Source organism: Camelus dromedarius, chromosome 14, assembly GCF_036321535.1.
Source record: "Camelus dromedarius isolate mCamDro1 chromosome 14, mCamDro1.pat, whole genome shotgun sequence".
NCBI classification, from domain to species: Eukaryota; Metazoa; Chordata; class Mammalia; order Artiodactyla; family Camelidae; genus Camelus; species Camelus dromedarius.
In genome coordinates, this window is record NC_087449.1 from 70500976 (window position 1) to 70517034 (window position 16059).

Sequence of the window (16059 nt, forward strand, 5' to 3'; positions counted from 1 at the left end):
GCGGCGCCCCGGAAATCGCTGTGTGCGTGTGTGTGTGGGACCTGACCCGGAAGTGCTCGCGCGGCGGCGGCGGCGGCGGCGGCGGCGGCGGCGGCGGCGGCGGCGGCGGCGGCGGCGGCGGCGGCGGCGGCGGCGGCGGCGGCGCGCAACACACGCGCGCGTTGCTGGACTGAGGCGCCGGCCGGCGGGCGCCATGGTCTTCCTGACTGCGCAGCTCTGGCTGCGGAGCCGCCTCACTGACCGCTACTGGCGGGTCCAGGAGGTGCTGAAGCACGCGCGGGTGAGTGTGCCGCGCGACCCGCGCCCCTGCCCGGCGCGCGCATGGGCCCCGCCGACCGCGTTCTCTCCCATTTCTTGACCCAGCATTTCCGAGGAAGGAAGAATCGGTGCTACCGGCTGGCGGTCAGAGCTGTGACGAGAGCGTTCGTGAAATGCACCCGAGCCCGCAGGCTGAAGAAGAGGAACATGAGGACGGTAAGCCCAGCCCGCGTCGGCCTCCGCCTCGCTGCCCCGGATCCTCCGGAGCTAAGGGCGGCGACTCTGACCCTGGAGAGTCAGCAGGGCCTCACTCGCCGCGGAAGCGGCCCCAGCCCGTAAGCCAGTCGTCCCTGTACACGTGGTCTGCGAGGACCGGCCTCGGCAGCCCCGCCCTCCCCGTGGGGACCCGCTCAGTCGGGGACACGTGCGCCTGCCGCTGGAGGACAGCGGAGGGTCTCAGCGCAGGGTCCCGGTGCAGCAGCAGTAGCAGCCTTGCACGGAACCTGCTGAACTGCTGAGTCTCAGCACCTCCCCACCCCGCGGGCACCCATTGAATTGAGAGCTCTTGAGGTGGGGCCCAGCAATCTGCGTTCTAACAAACCTTTAGGTAGTTCTGATGCGCATTCAAACTTGAGAACCGCTGAAGCACAGGAAGAAGGTTGACTTGAGTGTGTCTTAAGATTGAGAAAAGAATGCCTTGAAAGAGTCTCTTAGGCCCCACCTTGTTTAGCAGATCTATTCATAGCTTCCCGATCTTTCCCACCTGCCTATAAGCCTTGACTTCCCTGTGGTTGAGGGAACGGACCCTGCTGCTTCTGGCCAGCCAGGTCCTTTGTGAGGCCCCTTCTGCACCTTCCACCTGGATTGTTCCATGCCTGCCTGGCGGCACCCGTCTCACTGGCTGTCACAGTCCATCCGCGGGTCCCTTTGGAGCTGTGCCTGGCAGAGACTCTTGCTCATCTTTGTATAAACGTGTGGAATTAACGCTTCCCAGCGCATGACCTTCTTGCTAACCCTTTAGAAGGAAGCTGGCCTTTGGGTAAAGAGCCCAGGCCTTTGCTCACGGTGTCTGTACTACAGCTTGTTTGCCTGAATAAAACACTGACTTTGGTATTTGCTTTTACAAAAAACCTTTTAATTCAGTTAGAACCTTTGCTGGGAGGTGTGGACATAACATACTGCTAGTTCTGAAGCATCTTAACATTTTCTTATTTCAGCTCTGGATTAATCGAATTACAGCTGCTTCCCAGGAACACGGCCTGAAGTACCCAGCATTCATTGCCAATTTAATTAAGGTATGGTTGAGGATGTGGTTCTGTTGTAACGCTGAATGGCTTCATAAGTCTTACCAGTTGTCATGGTCCAGCAGCCCATACGGTGGGACGTTAGCGCCCTAACGTTGTTTTCATTCTTGGGGTGCAGTTCTAGCAGCTTCAGGGACTCACCACACTTGTTCTGCCCTTGCCCTGTGGTACCAAGACATGGGCCTTGCTGTTTCCCCATCAAGAAAAAAGATGGAAAGACTTGACTTTAACTTTAAAGTTTAATTTCAAAGTTTTTACACTGAATGAATTCTGATGAGGTAGCAGATCAAGTTGAAACTCATAATCAAAAAGGAGGGGAAACATCTTGGAGGGGAGAGATGAAGCACGTGTCACAAAATCTCTGCATCTGGTGATTATCCTATTTTCTCTGCTTTTGTGTGCACTTAAATTATTTCCCAGAAAGCTGGGGGAGTGGGTGTCATGCTTCTGCCTTATACCAGACCCTGTCTCTGGCACTTCACAGAGATCCTCAGGGTAAGTGTGAGTGTGACACTTCCATTTGACTGAGGGGAGCTGAGGCTCAGAAAGGAGAGGGACTTTGCCCAAGGCCCATGGGTCCCATGTAGTAGAACAGGATCCACTCCTCCTGCGTAGCTGCATTCAGTGCCAGGAGACCCTCCCCTCCTTTTTCTGCACTTCAGGCTCCCTGGCACTGTCCATCCGTTTTCTGATGTTTACTTGGTAGTCTGGCTCTCTTGTGGAAATCAGGAATGCTTGGTTCTGATCCTGGATCCTCTGCTTGTGCCTCTTCTGTGTCTCATTTTTCATCATTTGTAAAATGGGAATTGCGGTTTCCTCTTCCCAGCTGACTTAAAGGGTCACCCCTGGCCAGAAATCTCCAAAGAAGGCCCTTGGTTCCATGGCTGGCACCAGGAGCAATGCCCCCACCCCACCCCTGTCCACACTGACCCTCCAGGGTCCTGCTTCACCACTCCCCTCCCCCTCTGATGCTCACGTGATAATTTGCTGAGGTGATTCAAATCGTAGGATGCTCAGCTGTGTTCCGAGTCTAATTATGTTTCACTGAAATGCATTTTTGATGCTGAAACAGACTCTGGTTCTCTTTCCAGTGCCGGGTGGAGCTCAACAGGAAAGTACTCGCAGACCTAGCCATCTACGAACCAAAGACTTTTAAATCTTTGGCTTCTTTGGCCAAAAGGAGGCGACAGGAAGGATTTGCTGCTGCCTTGGGGGATGGGAAGGAGCCAGAAGGCATTTTTTCCAGGGTGGCACATCACCACTGAAGGAGGACGCCGACACCAACTGTCCTTTGCAGCTGAGCATCTTAGGGAAAGGCTTTTCCCTGCTGTGATGATTATACTAAAATAGGGGCTAAGAAGTATTTGTGAGCAGTGTAAGTCTGACTTGTGTTTGTGTTCCTTTACACTTCAGTTAACAGCCCTGAGAGAAAAGGCCTGTCTTCTCATTGGCACAGGTTCAGAAATATCTCACATGGATCGTGTAAATAAAGCTTGTGTGGTGTTCAGCTTTTTGAGCTGTGTTCTTTGGCGTCAGCAAACACACTGCAGGTGCACCTGCCTGGGTGCCTGTGATGTGGTGAGCGAGGCTGCCAGGGTGAGAGGGGGTCAACTGAACGTGCGCCTCTAGGAACCTTAGATCCTCCTGCAAGTAGGGGGTAGGGTGCGCCAGGCCTGTGATCTCTGGCCCTGCCCATCCCGCCTGTTTCCAGCAGGGACTCCACGGGTCAGCTCTTCAGCCACTCTGAGCACCAGGCTTCCTGCTGTCTTCCAGCCCAGCAGGCAGCAGGCGGGGTCCCAGTCTCTTGGTCCCAGTCTCACCTGAGCCCCCACAAGTAGGATGACCATCAGATTACTTGGGAAGCCTTAATGTAGGGTTCCAGTCCCTCTCCCAGATACCTGACTTCATTAATAACAGAGTCAAGTCCAGAAGTAACTTCTCAGCACTGCCACTTGTATCCCCACTATCCATTGCATGGGGCCAGGGCCTCCCCTTGCTGTCTCTGGGAGCTAGTTCTGCCCTCGGCCTCGCTCTTCTGCATTTTGAGCCCCTGTAGCTCCCACCTCCTATCTGGTCTGCTATCGGGCTCACCTGATAGCTCTCACGAGCCATCTCCTAGTACCAAAACCCAAGGGATACTGTCAGTCCTGGACCCCAAAGGCCACACACTCCCTTTCCTCTGCTTGCTGCCAACCAGGGTTCTTACCTCACCATTCCTCACACCCTCGGCCCAGGAGAGCTCTTTAGGCCCAGGGTCGCTGTCTGACTCCTGCACTTACCTGGCAATGCCCACCTGGCCCTGCTCCAAAACTCCCATGCTGAGTCTTATGGCGATGCCCTCCTCCGTCCTTTGCCAGCAGTCCCCTGGAAGAAATTACTTCTTTGGACCCAACACCCACCTCCAACTGTCCACTTTCCTCCATCCTCGCCACAGGCCAACATCTCTTCTGGCTCCAAATACTGCACTGGCTTCCTAAGAGGCCCCTCCTCCTGGCCCTTGTCACGGTGTCTAATGATGGCCACTGAACTGTAAGCATTTGGAGGCCCGGGGCTGAGTCCTGTTTTGCCACAACCACTGCAGTGGCTGACTACACAGTTCATCCACAGACAACAGGGTAGAGAATACAGAGGGTCCTCTGGTGTGGGGACCAAGTTCTGTGCAGAATGCACTGATGTGGAGGAGCGGCCTTCTCTTTGTTCATCTCGGTAAAGAAAGATGGGGATGTGACAGACAACTGTGGGCTGCTCCTGGCACCCACGCCCCCTCCAGCCACAGGACCCAGTTTTCCTTTCATGCAGGCCAAGGACCAGAGCCTGGCTCTGACTGGCTAGAGCCATCAGCTCTTCCCTCTCCTCTAGCTGTTCAGGAAATGGACAGGTAATCCAAGAAGGCCCAATGAGAAGCTCTTTCCTGGGGTTTCTGGATGAGGAAATTATTCCTTTCATGGACAGTGTGCTGCTGTAGCCTGCAAAGAGGAGACATCCCGGACCTGCCAGCCTAGGGGAAGGGGAGACGGCACTGTAACCATGTTGCTCACGGGAGTGGAGAAGAGAGAGACTGGGTTTTAGTCGGCACTGTTCCTGAGCTGCAGGGTCAAGTCTCACTTGAGTGAAAGCCAGTGGCGGCCTCTGGGTTTGGGCAGGTTTGAGTTGAGTGCAGTTACTGGCAGATCCCAAGGGTCTGAACCTGTCCCCACCCCAAGCTGTCAGTCATCAAGGCCTTCCCACCATCCTTACACAGGTTCTTGCACTAGTCCTGGTGAAACGTTTAGAATAACTGTTCAGCAACAGACAACTAATACTGCGCTAATACTGCATCTGACGTGACAGCAACACTGCTGTCTGGTGATGTAAAAACCACCAGAAGCTGGCAGTCATTAATCCTGAGAGCGCCTGCTACAACCGGTGGGGGAATGGAGGGTCAAACTCCTCGACGGCTTCCCGCTGTTTGCAGTATACAGTCTCAGCCTCTTCCCGTGGCCCCGGGGGGCATCCTAGCCTGGCTCCTCGCACCGCAACCCGGTTGGAACTCACGCCTTTTGCAGTCAGTGGCTCTGTAGAAACATCGCATTATAAACGTTTCCAGCTACCTTCTCTCTTCCTGTGGACTCAATTCTGAAGGCAAGAACTCTGAATCTGGCGTTATATCTGTACCCCAAACCTGGACTCAGTAAAGGCTCGAGAGTAAAGACCATGCCAGCGGCCACGAATTAACTGGCAAACGTATGACGTTGCTGCTGGGCGTGGGCTGGGGACAACTTACCAGCGGGTGCGTCAATGCTTTCAGGCCGGGGGCCTCCGAGACCTTCGACGCCTCCAACCAAGCCCTCCCTGCTCCAGTGGCCCGCAGGGCGCAATCCCGGCAGAGGCAGAGCCGCCACCCCCTTACGGGCCCCTGGAACAGGGGGCGCCCGCCGGACCCTGCCAGACCCCCAGGAAGCCTGGGGCAGCGGTGGAAGCTTCATGAGCTCCCGGCCCTTTGCGAAGACCGAACCGCCACGCCGGAGCAGTCCGGGCCCTAAAGGGTGCCCGGAGCCGGCATCAGCCACTAGTGCTTCCGGGTCGGGGCCCAGACCCCGGCCTCGCTCGGCCACTGCGGGGCCCACTGGGTAACGAGCCCGCCCCCGCCTGCTCCCGTGCCGGGTTGCTACGTTAGCCACGACGCTGATGGGCAGGAGGCAGAGCCAATCGCGAGAAGGCGGTGCCGGGCCGTCCGCCGGTCGAACCAATGGCACGTGGCGGGGCGGGGCGGTCGCGGCCGTAGAGCGTCGTGAGGAGCCGCCCTGCCGGGAAGGAGCTCGAAAGGGAGTCAGCGGCACAAAATGGCGGCGGCGGCGGCAGCGGCGGCGGGGACGGCCACGGCCGGGGCTCCGGGGCCAGCGGCCCCCGCGACAGCGGCCGGCACGCCGGGCTCCGGGAGCGCGGTCCCCGCGTCGCAGGGGGTGCTGATCGGGGACCGGCTGTACTCCGGGGTGCTCATCACCTTGGAGAACTGCCTCCTGCCCGACGACAAGCTCCGCTTCACGCCGTCCATGTCGAGTGGCCTCGACACAGACACGGAGACCGACCTCCGCGTGGTGGGCTGCGAGCTCATCCAGGCGGCCGGCATCCTGCTCCGCCTGCCGCAGGTGAGGGAGCGGCCGCGAGCCTCGGGCTGAGGTAACCGCCGCGCCGGCCGGAGGAGGCAGCCGGGCCCTTTGTTGGCTGCGAGGCCGGCCCAGCGGGACCCAGGCCCAGCGCCAACCCCCGACCCCTCTCATCCCGCCTGGGACCCGTGTCCAGCGCTGACCCCTGACCCCAACCCCTTAGTCTCCGCCCGGCATCCGGGACGCGCGACGAGCGCTGGCCCAGCTTCACTGCTACGGCCCACCAGAGGTGGCGAGGGAGGCAGGGCAGCAGGTCGGGAAGAGCCTTTGTGGACGCGCAAGAAGTTTTAGTTTTTGGTTCTTTGTTAGGAGCCTCCTGAAACCCAGTGACTTAACTTCGAAGTCCTTGAATTATGCGTTTGAAGAGGATGGAAATCTTTCTCTTTTGTAGGTGGCTATGGCTACTGGGCAGGTGTTGTTCCAGCGGTTTTTTTATACCAAGTCCTTTGTGAAGCATTCCATGGAGGTAGGGGCTTCCTCTTGTTGTTTCCCACAGAAATGTGTTGACAGAAAAGCTGGGGAGTTGTCTTGCCGGGTTGTTCAGAGGAAGGAGAACGTGGTCGCAGTGTTGTACTTAAGGGGTTGGGAAGTCTCCTGTGCTGTAGCGGGGTTTCTCCTAAGTGGCCTTTTTCTCAGGGTGCACCTCCTCTTTGCCCTCAACCGACCTTCTTCAGCTGTTGGAGACTCGTGATTGGAACAAATGTCTGTATGTTGCATTGCTTACGTTCCAGCACGTGTCGATGGCTTGTGTTCACCTGGCCTCCAAAATAGAAGAGGCTCCAAGACGGATTCGGGATGTCATCAATGTGTTTCATCGCCTTCGGCACCTGAGAGAGAAAAAGTGAGTCTTCAGGGCTGTCCTGAACACTCATCCCCTTGTTTTTATGGTTATTTAGTTACACTAATGTTCCTGAAACAAACTTCAGGGTGTGAAGTCTTAAACTTGTGCCCAGAGGAGGCCTGGTGCCTCGGGGGTGTCCAACAGACACTGTTTAATGAGTGAAGGGCCACGGGTAGCGGGACAGGATACTGTGTCTACAGTTTTGGTCTCCTGGCTTGCCCATGTCAGACTCTGAATGCTCTCAAGCTGGGTTCTCAACCTCAGCACAGTTTATGTTTTGGGCTGGATGATTCTTTGTTGTGGGAACTGGCCTGTGTCTTGTAGGATGTTTAGAAGCCTCTTTGGCCTCCACAGTAGATGCTAATAGTTCCTCCCTCAGCTGTGACAGCCGGAAACTTCTCCAGACATCACTGTGTGGTCTTGGGACAGCAGAGTTGCCCTCTGTTGAGAACCACTGCCTGGACCTTGGCCTCGACTTTCCCATCCTAAAGCTGATGGGAGTCCTTTGTAAAACACAGTCTCAGCTGCTTAAACGTTTTGCTTCCATTGCTTCTTTGTTTTTTTGTTCATCTGCAACACATACATATACTTTGAGCTGGCGAAGGACGTGTGGTCCTTATGCGGTGAGGCTGGCAGACCCTCCCTGTGCTCTGTCGATGTTTATCACCTATAAGCAGAGCATGCGGGGATTGTGGAGGCAGGCGAGTAGGCAGTTTAGGCTTGAGGAAGACTTTGCGGGTTTTATTAGAGGAAGTGAGCTTCCTAAGTCCGTCTGTACTGTGTTTATAGTTGGTTGTCACTGCTTGGGGGGTAATCATGGGATTTAATGCACTGTTTCATTTGACCCTTATGCAGACCACGTGCTTTGTCTTTGTAGAAAGCCTGTGCCTCTGCTGTTAGATCAAGATTACGTTAACTTAAAGAATCAAATTATAAAGGCGGAAAGGCGGGTTCTCAAAGAGCTGGGTTTCTGTGTCCACGTGAAGCACCCTCACAAGGTGGGTATGCAGCCCAGCTGCCACGTCAGCCCTCCTGAGTCCCTGCTCTGTTCTTACCCAGATTAGAAACTGAAGAGGACTGAATGTCCTTGACTTGGTTTTCCAGTTTATATTTCTCATCTGAAAATGACTGTTTGCTCATTAGCCTTCCTGTATCATGATAATTTTAATAGTGTGTTTTTAAGAGTTTTGGGAATTATATTTTTTAAGTTTGAGCTTTCAGAAATAGTGATGAACCTGTAAAAATGCAGTCTGTCAGTTTACATTTTCTTTTCTCAACAGATAATTTTCTAAAGTAGCTTTAGTGTTAACCTTATTTCTTGTTATGGAAGGACTGGAGAATTCCGGGCCCTTTCATGTGGAAACGCACTAACATGGCGCTGCAGGCTGCTCTGGTTTAGAAGCACGCAGTGCCGCGTGTACCTTCCACGTTAACTCAGACACAGGGCTTGTTTTCTTTTTTTTCAAAGAGTGCTATTTTCAAGTTTCCATCCCCCTTTTATTGGCGGTTTCCTCATATCTCTCTTGCTTGTGTGACTTTCTGGCATTAATTCAAATTCTTGGTAAATTACTCCCCATAGATTTAAGAGCTTTTTCTTCATTTGCTGAAAGTGTTTTCATACCATGTTTTGTGTAAGTTGGCGACTGGGGTACGGAAATGTTCAGGGCAGGCTAAGCTTCCTGGTGGAAAATGTGTCGAAGACAAGAATGAGCATCAGCCGTGCACCGGCAGGACCAACTACGGTGCAGCTAGGTCCTCACGCGCTTTCGTGGTGCCTGGCTGCAAAAGCAGGTGGCAAGCGCGTCCGCAGAAACTGCCCTCCAGCCGAGCTGTGCAGCAGGCGTGTGACCAGGAGCCAGCCCTGGGATCTAGCCTGAGGCTCTTATTTGCTGCATGGACGCCCTCAAGATCTGAATTCTGGGTTCCCACGGTTCTTGGTAATAACTGCCTGACCCGTATCTTCCAGATAATCGTTATGTACCTTCAGGTGTTAGAGTGTGAGCGTAACCAACACCTGGTCCAGACCTCATGGTGAGTTGGCCTTCCTTGCTTTACGAGACCAGCAAGGGCAGTGCAGGAGTGTGTTGATGCGAGGCGCTTGGGCAGGGGGTAGTCAGTCCCATGACGTGGTTGTGGGCTAGAGTTGTCCGAGTGCCCAGTGTTCCTGCCAGGTAAATTCCAACCAGCCTCCCAAATAACAGGCACTGGTGTAACGGTAAGGTGGCCCATCCCCTCCCCAACCCTCTGGGAGGGCGGTCAGTGGCTTCCCTTTGGGGGCCGTTGACTTGGCACCTTAGGGTCTTCCCTACAGGTGCCAACCTGGACTTTGTGGTTTCATATCTGCTGTGAAACTGCTTTTAACTGCTTCCATTAAAGAGAGTCCTGTGGGAGAAGGAGGGGTTATAAAGCTTCCCTGCAGTTTGGGGATTGATTGTAACAAAGCACATGCTAGAAAGGGGCCTGAAAGTGGCATTTCAGTGCTGGGTGCTTTGTGAGTTTCCATGGAGTTAAGTCTGTGAGGGTCGTAGTTATGCTGCCTGAATTGTCTGGTGCTGTGCCGTGGCTAATGGAGAACCTATTTTGACTTTTCTTTTCTGTACTCTTTCAATCAAAGGGTAGCCTCTGAGGGTAAGTGACTAAGACTTCTCCTCTACTGTCCAAGCGCTTTGGTGCAGGGACAGCGGCCGTCCTCAGCCAACCCAGTGCAGGCTCCACCGAAGGCCGGCTCTAGACGGTGGTGTGCGCGCGGCAGTGTAGTGCTGGCCGACTGCTGCCGTGGCTCTGACGGTTGTGCTTCTTGTTAACCTGTCGTGCTTTGGTAATTGTATGACTAGAGTGATAACTGTCTTGACTTGAATTTTGTCCTTTAAAACTGCCGTACCTGTGCAATAAAGATGCAATACCTTTGTCTTTAAAAAATAAAACAACAACAAAAACCTCTACAGAAAGCTGTACAAATTGGCTGATGGGAACTCAGAGTTTAGTATGGGAGGATATTATTATTTCTGGAAGTGCTAAAGTTACTCTTTCCAGCACCTAAGTGTTGACACATTCTAGTAAAAGGTGTGCATCTTTAAATAATTTAATGACACTTTGTTGTAACTTATTTCAAATATAGCAGTTAAGTTTAAGTATATGTTTTGAGGACTTTGTTTTTTTTTTAGAACCTAAAAGTTCTATTTGAGTGTTAAAAATATTTTTTTATTAGAACCAAAAAGTTACTGATGGTTATGTTTATATAAAATGTTTGAACTTGTTTACTTGCAACTCTTTGGGACATTTGGCCTTGGCACCATCACACTGGCTTTTCTTTGGTCACCTCTTGGTTCCTGGAGCAGAGCTTCAGAGCCAGGTGCTGCCAGTGGCATATATAGAATTTATCACTGAGAAATCTCTCCTTGGGTTTGTACATCAGTTTATCTGGGATTTAGGGCAGAGATAACTGGGGGTCGGAGTGGGGAGGTTCAGTCAGATCCCAGCATGACATGGCTCACCTGGGGGTGTGCCTGTCACTGGGGTGTGTGAGCACTAGATATATGACCTATTCAGCTGTTTTCTTGTGGAATTGATCTTCTGTTTTTGCAATATTGATAAAGTTAATGAGAGATCTGATTTCGGTCTAGTAAATCTTAAAGAAATATATTTATATGAAAATGTTGAAAATGTAGCCAATTTTAAAACTCTTTAACTTTTTAAAAAATGCAAGTGTTTTGTATTTTTGTATGTTTTAAAATACGATAAAGTTTTTAAAATGTACTGACTGTGATGAAACTTGTATTTTGTTCTTTTATCTGCTCTTATGAATGTTCACTTTAAGACTCCTTGTTGAGATGGGACAATTTGGAAACAATTCTTTCATAACCCTGAGAAGAGGGTTTCCCTCTGGGCATTGAGCCCTCCTCTGCAGACGCTCCCGTGCACCCACGGGCATTTCCCCTTTGCGAGTGGACTCCGTGTTGAAGAAGGCGGCCAGGCTGTGAACACCTCTTCAAGGAAAAGGACACAAGAGGACCTCTTGGCTCAGAAAGGCCCTTGCAGGCTTTGTGCTCAGCCCATTCTTTTGAGTTTGCATGTTTCTCTGCACTACGGATTTTGAGCATTTAGGGCTCCTTAATCAAACACGTTGAACTGCCACAGTAGACATCTTTCTGAGGCACTGACTTTTGCATGAGAGCAGGCCAGAGGTTGAGAGGGAAAAGTAAAGTTAAACTTGGTTCTCTTTTATAGCAACACGTGTTGTCTGACATTCAGCCAGCTTTTAAAATTTTTTTCAGTAATTTCCCTGTCCTCCTGTCCTGTATTCAGAAAAAGCAGCTGGACTGTTTCTCCATGAACTTGTGAGGTTCCCAGGACTGTCTAGCTTTAAGGCCTGGCAGTAGACTACGTAGGGGAGTAGTGACTTTATGTAGATGATGCAGATGGGTATCGTGGGCTGCCCTGGGGTGTTGCAATTCTTCCTGCGTTTGGTTTTCAGGAATTACATGAATGATAGCCTGCGCACAGATGTTTTTGTGAGGTTTCAGCCTGAGAGCATCGCCTGTGCCTGCATTTATCTCGCCGCCCGGACGCTGGAGGTCAGTGGGCCACCACGGGGGGTTCCAGTCTGCTGCTTTCACTAGTCTCCAGTAAACTTTCATGTCATGTGCTTCAAATCAGGCTTCTTGGTGCCAACAAGAAGCCTCCTTGTTGGTGTCCAGCAGGCTTGTGTTGTAGCACCCTGAGAATTTTGTTGGCACTGAAGGAGAGTATCACAGTGGTATTTGTGTTTACAGATCCCTCTGCCCAATCGTCCCCATTGGTTCCTTTTGTTTGGAGCAACTGAAGAAGAAATTCAAGAAATCTGCTTGAAAATCCTGCAGCTCTATACTCGCAAGAAGGTTCTGGGGTTTTTTTTTTTTTTTTTTTTTTTTTTTTTCATGTAGTGTGTTGGTTGTGTTTGACTAGAGGCATCCGGTTCTGAACTGTGGGCTCTGGCTTTCCCAGGTTGACCTGACACACCTGGAGGGTGAGGTGGAGAAGCGCAGGCATGCCCTCGACGAGGCCAAGGCACAGGCCAAGGGCCTCCTCCCCGGCAGCGCCCAGGTGCTGGACAGCGCATCACGGTTCTCACCTGCCCCCAAGCTGGGTGAGTGTCGGGTATGAGTCTGCTCCCTGCGGGGGTGACCCTCTCCTTCAGATTCCTTTGGGAATTGCAGCTAGTCTGAGCACTCTGCAGGCTCCAGCGTCCCCACGAGCACATGGTGATGTTTGAAGTGAGGCAGGCGCTCCTGGAGAGTTGGTTTTTGTATTCTTCAGGAAGGGATGTGAACAGGCTTTCTGCAATGCAGTTAGTTTGTGTTTTGCTGAAACTCTCATAAATCTGGGGCAGGAGATGGTGTCAGCTCCTAGAGTTAAGCATGATGCCCGTCCCTGGTCCCTGAAGCGAGGCAAGCGAGACCTGTGGCCTTTCTGTGTCCTGCGGTTCTGAGTCTGGGCTGGGAGCAGGGAGTCACAGTCAGCACAAGCCAGTCTTGCCTGGCTAGCCAGTTCCCACCAGAACAGTTGTGTGATGGCCAGGTTGTAACTTATCGTGCTGATTCTAGCAGAGTCTCCCAAAGAGGGGAAAGGAAGCAAGCCTTCCCCGCTCTCTGTGAAGAATACCAAGAGGAAAATGGAGGGGGTGAAGAAAGCCAAGGTGGATAGCCCAGTGAATGGGTGAGTACCCAAGTGCCCTGGTGGGCCGTTGGGCTGTTGGAACGACCATGTCTGGAACTGCTCCTGCCCTGTTCACAGCTTGCCGAAGGGGCGCGGGAGTCGCAGTCGGAGTGGGAGTCACGAGCAGAGCTACTCGAGGTCCCCATCGCGATCTGCTTCTCCCAAGAGGAGGTGGGTGCTGCTGGGCTCACGGGGGTTGCTCCTGGAGGGAGGCTGTTTCCCCTAGGAGGTGAGATTGTCAGGGCAGGGCTCACTGGCTTGACAGTACTCTCCTGCACAGGAAAAGCGACAGCGGCTCCACATCTGGCGGGTCCAAGTCACAGAGCCGCTCACGAAGCCGGAGTGACTCCCCACCGAGACAGGCACACCGAGGTGCTCCCTACAAAGGCTCCAAGGTGAGAAGCTACCGAAAGTCCAAGGACTGCAAGTACTCCGCCCAGAAGCCTCACGCGTCTCGGAGCCGGAGTTCCTCCCGCTCCCGAAGCCGCTCACGGGAGCGGGCAGACAATTCAGGAAAGTACAAGAAGAAAAGTCACTACTGTAGGGATCAGCGGCAGGAGCGGTCCCGGTCTTATGAGCGCGCAGGCCGCCGCTACGAGCGCGACCACCCCGGGCACAGCAGGCACCGCAGGTGAGGCGTGGGGTCTTCACTGAGGGCTGCTCTCTGGCCCTCGGTATGCACCCCTCGGCGTGACCGGCCCTGGGCTGCAACTTCGTGGAAATGGTGTTGACACTGGGCTTTGCGATGAACTTGGAGATGGAGTCAAGAGGCCGGCAGGGTGCCCTTTGGGTTAGCCTGGGCCCAGCCCACACCTGGTGGCAGCACAGCCCTGTGCCTGTGGAAGCCAAGGCAGGTGCGCTGTCCTGGTGGTGCGGCTTGGTGCTAATGAGACTGTCCCTTCACTCCCACACCAAGGCCCAATTACGTCAAATCGAGAAAATGACTTTTCGAACCTTTGCCTATATTAGGTTGTACCTACATTTGGACTTCACAGTGTTTCACGGTGAGAAAACGGCCTTAACAGCCCCTTATTCTCTGTCCATGTTGTAAATAAATGTGTTCAGTATGAGTTAAAGCTATATATGAAAACTCAGAACTTGAATTCTGTCAGCTTAAAACTTGTGTAGAGAATTTTGATTTTTAAAATGTGAAGGTATTTAGATCTGTGTTGAAAGTCATATATTTTTATCTGTGTGATGCTGAGTGCAGGCCACCAGCTCCTAAATAGAGAAGTTTCCTATATACGCATTTTCCGTGGTTGAAAAACACAATTCTCTCTACTCAGGACATTGGGAACGTTAAAGAATTTGTAGTCTGTGCTCTGCTTGCTTGTCACCGTGCACGGCCCGCGGTACCCGTTCTAGTGGTGCGTCTGCGCTGCCGCCTCTGATCTCATTAAAGTGTTGGATTTTGTATTGAGTTCCATGCGCCTGCTCTTCTGTGAGGCTTGTGATGGGTCTGAGCTGTCTGCCTGTTCTGACAAAGGCTGCTGCCCTTGGGGTGAAGGGAGGGTTTGAAAAGGATCAGATGGTTTGGAGCCCCCTTGCGCCTGAGGGACATTGGTTTATAACCCACTGCTGGTGTCTGTCTGGCTGGCAGCATCCAGGAACAAGTCACCTGGAGGAGGGTCACCCCTGGAGGTGTCCTCCCTGGGAGTGGATTGGTGGTGCAGGTGGGCACGGTGGGCCTTGGGGCTGTTTCCTGGTCCTGCGTGGGTTCCATGCAGATCAAGGGCTGTTGGAGCCTCTGTCAGCTCTCCCCAGTACTTCTGTGCAGGTGGGAGGCATGGCCTTCCTGATGCCAGTGTGCCTAGAGAAAGGTGCCTGAGGTTAGTACAGCCAGGATGTGAAAGCGACAGGGTTAGCACCTAGGGTCCACTTTTTTTTTAAACTTCCCTTACTTATATTTATTCTATTTGGGGAGGGTAATTAGGTTTATTTATTTATTTTAGGTACTGGGGATTGAACCCAGGATCTGGTGCATGCTAAGCACGTGCTCTACCACTTGAGCTATGCCCTCCTTGCAGGTGGCTCACTTTTTTTTTTTTTTTTGGCATCTTTAATAAAAGTTTTTTTTTTTTTTTAACATTTTTTATTGATTTATAATCATTTGGTGGCTCACTCTTAAGGACCAAACCATAAAAACCTGGGGCGGCCATACAGCTGGAGTGAGAGGTGGGCTGTGGACATGGTCATAGACCTTCCTACCTGGGAGCCAGAAGCAATCCCTCCCACATTAGGGCATAGTGACAGTTGCAGACCTGGGCCTGGAGCCTGCAGTTTCTGCCCTCCCACTGGCTATCCACCCCTTGCTTAGCCAGGTTGGGGTCTGCGGGTGGCCAGGTCTAGCCAATTCCTGCTAAGACTCACCGGAAGACCCTCCTACAGGGCAAGTCCCTGAGCAGAGCCAATGGGACTCTTCACACATCCCTCTCCTACCAGGCACCCCTGCTGGTCCACTCGGGATCTTGCCCATCCTAGCCAACCTCAGCGAGGACAAGGAGCCTTCTGGACTAGACAGGTGCTGTGGTACCCTCTTAGCTCCCTACCCTGAGGAGCAACACTGGGTCTTAGGCAAATCCCATGCTCCACGCAGGCTGCTTTTGGTTTTTGGACAAAATCTTTCCACAGTCATAGGGTAGAAACTTGTTTGCTTTAAGGAAAGAAAAAGAATCCACCTTTGCAAAAGCGTCGTTTTATCTATCCCGCGCCAGATGCGGGGTCTCCTTTGCTTATCCGGACTGGCGGAGATCGGAGGCTGCAAGACAAGGAGATGGGGCGACGGGTCCCGAGATCTCCCGAGTCCTTCCTGACGGCGCCCGGCTCTGCCGCCTACGCCTCGCACGGCACTCCTAGTGTCCAGGTTGCGGGACCCGGGGCCGACCCGCCGTCACTTGTCTGCCACCTTTCCTCCCATCCTCGGGAGGAGGGCCAGGGCGGAGGGAGGCCGGGCCTTGCGAGCACAGCAGCTGGGAGTCCTTTACCCCCTGCCCAAGGCGCAGTATCTCCGGCCACTTCCGTCTCCCCACGAACCCTATTTCCGGCGCCTTTATAACGTCCCTTCCGCAGACCCGAAACGCCACTTCCGGCCGCCTACGGGCCACTGGCTAGACGGGGAGCGACGTGAGTTCGAACCACGAAGGCGCGGAGAGCGCCCCCTTGGGATTGTGGGAAATGTAGTTTTCTAGCCTTCCCAAGGGCCAGGCGGAGCTAGCGAGCTATGGGAGGGGTTGGGGTGGGGACGGGGCTGGCGGCTCCTCAGACCGGAAACCGTCGCTTTCTGAGCCCGGCGAGGTCTGCGCAGACTCGGAGCCAG

The 16059-nt window shown here is 53.2% G+C and overlaps 2 protein-coding genes and 2 long non-coding RNA genes across 11 annotated transcripts; 2 read left to right on the forward strand and 2 right to left on the reverse strand.

Annotated features, from left to right (window-relative positions):
• The first annotated feature begins 127 nt into the window (after positions 1-127).
• On the forward strand, positions 128-3069 carry MRPL20 (mitochondrial ribosomal protein L20). Its single transcript, XM_031463801.2, has 4 exons — positions 128-280; positions 364-474; positions 1476-1553; positions 2654-3069. Exons 1-4 carry the CDS (start codon positions 194-196, stop codon positions 2825-2827), a joined length of 450 nt encoding a protein of 149 aa, XP_031319661.1. The 5' UTR covers positions 128-193; the 3' UTR covers positions 2828-3069.
• LOC135322922 (uncharacterized) lies at positions 1783-5772 on the reverse strand. 3 transcript variants are annotated; one of them, XR_010384007.1, is made up of 3 exons: positions 5326-5758; positions 3842-3926; positions 1783-3382 (listed from the first exon to the last, which is right to left on the reverse strand). It is a non-coding gene; the product is annotated as an uncharacterized LOC135322922 (long non-coding RNA). The 3 variants fall into 3 exon arrangements; XR_010384006.1 differs by having other exon boundaries at positions 1783-3926; positions 5326-5772; XR_010384008.1 differs by having other exon boundaries at positions 1783-4560; positions 5326-5772.
• Positions 5773-5856: 84 nt separating this feature from the next.
• On the forward strand, positions 5857-14163 carry CCNL2 (cyclin L2). Of its 6 annotated transcripts, none has more exons than XM_031463791.2 (11): positions 5885-6190; positions 6600-6674; positions 6940-7049; positions 7927-8047; positions 9016-9080; positions 11524-11623; positions 11822-11926; positions 12033-12174; positions 12632-12743; positions 12822-12914; positions 13024-14163. In XM_031463791.2, exons 1-11 carry the CDS (start codon positions 5885-5887, stop codon positions 13376-13378), a joined length of 1584 nt encoding a protein of 527 aa, XP_031319651.2. In that variant the 3' UTR covers positions 13379-14163. The 6 variants fall into 6 exon arrangements, with proteins under 6 accessions (XP_031319657.2, XP_031319651.2, XP_031319652.2 ...); XM_031463792.2 differs by having other exon boundaries at positions 5960-6190; positions 12635-12743; XM_064494202.1 differs by lacking the exon at positions 6600-6674 and having other exon boundaries at positions 5960-6190.
• On the reverse strand, positions 11928-15766 carry LOC116156731 (uncharacterized). The gene is made up of 2 exons (XR_004140531.2): positions 15422-15766; positions 11928-14553 (listed from the first exon to the last, which is right to left on the reverse strand). It is a non-coding gene; the product is annotated as an uncharacterized LOC116156731 (long non-coding RNA).
• Between the last annotated feature and the right edge of the window lie 293 nt (positions 15767-16059).

What these genes read in the sequence shown, in the direction of transcription:
- MRPL20 (XM_031463801.2), top strand. Translation starts at nt 194, where the DNA reads ATGGTCTTCCTGACTGCGCAGCTCTGGCTGCGGAGCCGCCTCACTGAC. An exon ending in AGGTGCTGAAGCACGCGCGG is followed by an intron (nt 281 to 363) that starts GTGAGTGTGCCG and finishes TTCTTGACCCAG; the next exon opens with CATTTCCGAGGAAGGAAGAA. An exon ending in TCATTGCCAATTTAATTAAG is followed by an intron (nt 1,554 to 2,653) that starts GTATGGTTGAGG and finishes TTCTCTTTCCAG; the next exon opens with TGCCGGGTGGAGCTCAACAG.
- CCNL2 (XM_031463791.2), top strand. Translation starts at nt 5,885, where the DNA reads ATGGCGGCGGCGGCGGCAGCGGCGGCGGGGACGGCCACGGCCGGGGCT. An exon ending in CGGCACCTGAGAGAGAAAAA is followed by an intron (nt 7,050 to 7,926) that starts GTGAGTCTTCAG and finishes TTGTCTTTGTAG; the next exon opens with AAAGCCTGTGCCTCTGCTGT. An exon ending in TCTGCTTCTCCCAAGAGGAG is followed by an intron (nt 12,915 to 13,023) that starts GTGGGTGCTGCT and finishes TCTCCTGCACAG; the next exon opens with GAAAAGCGACAGCGGCTCCA.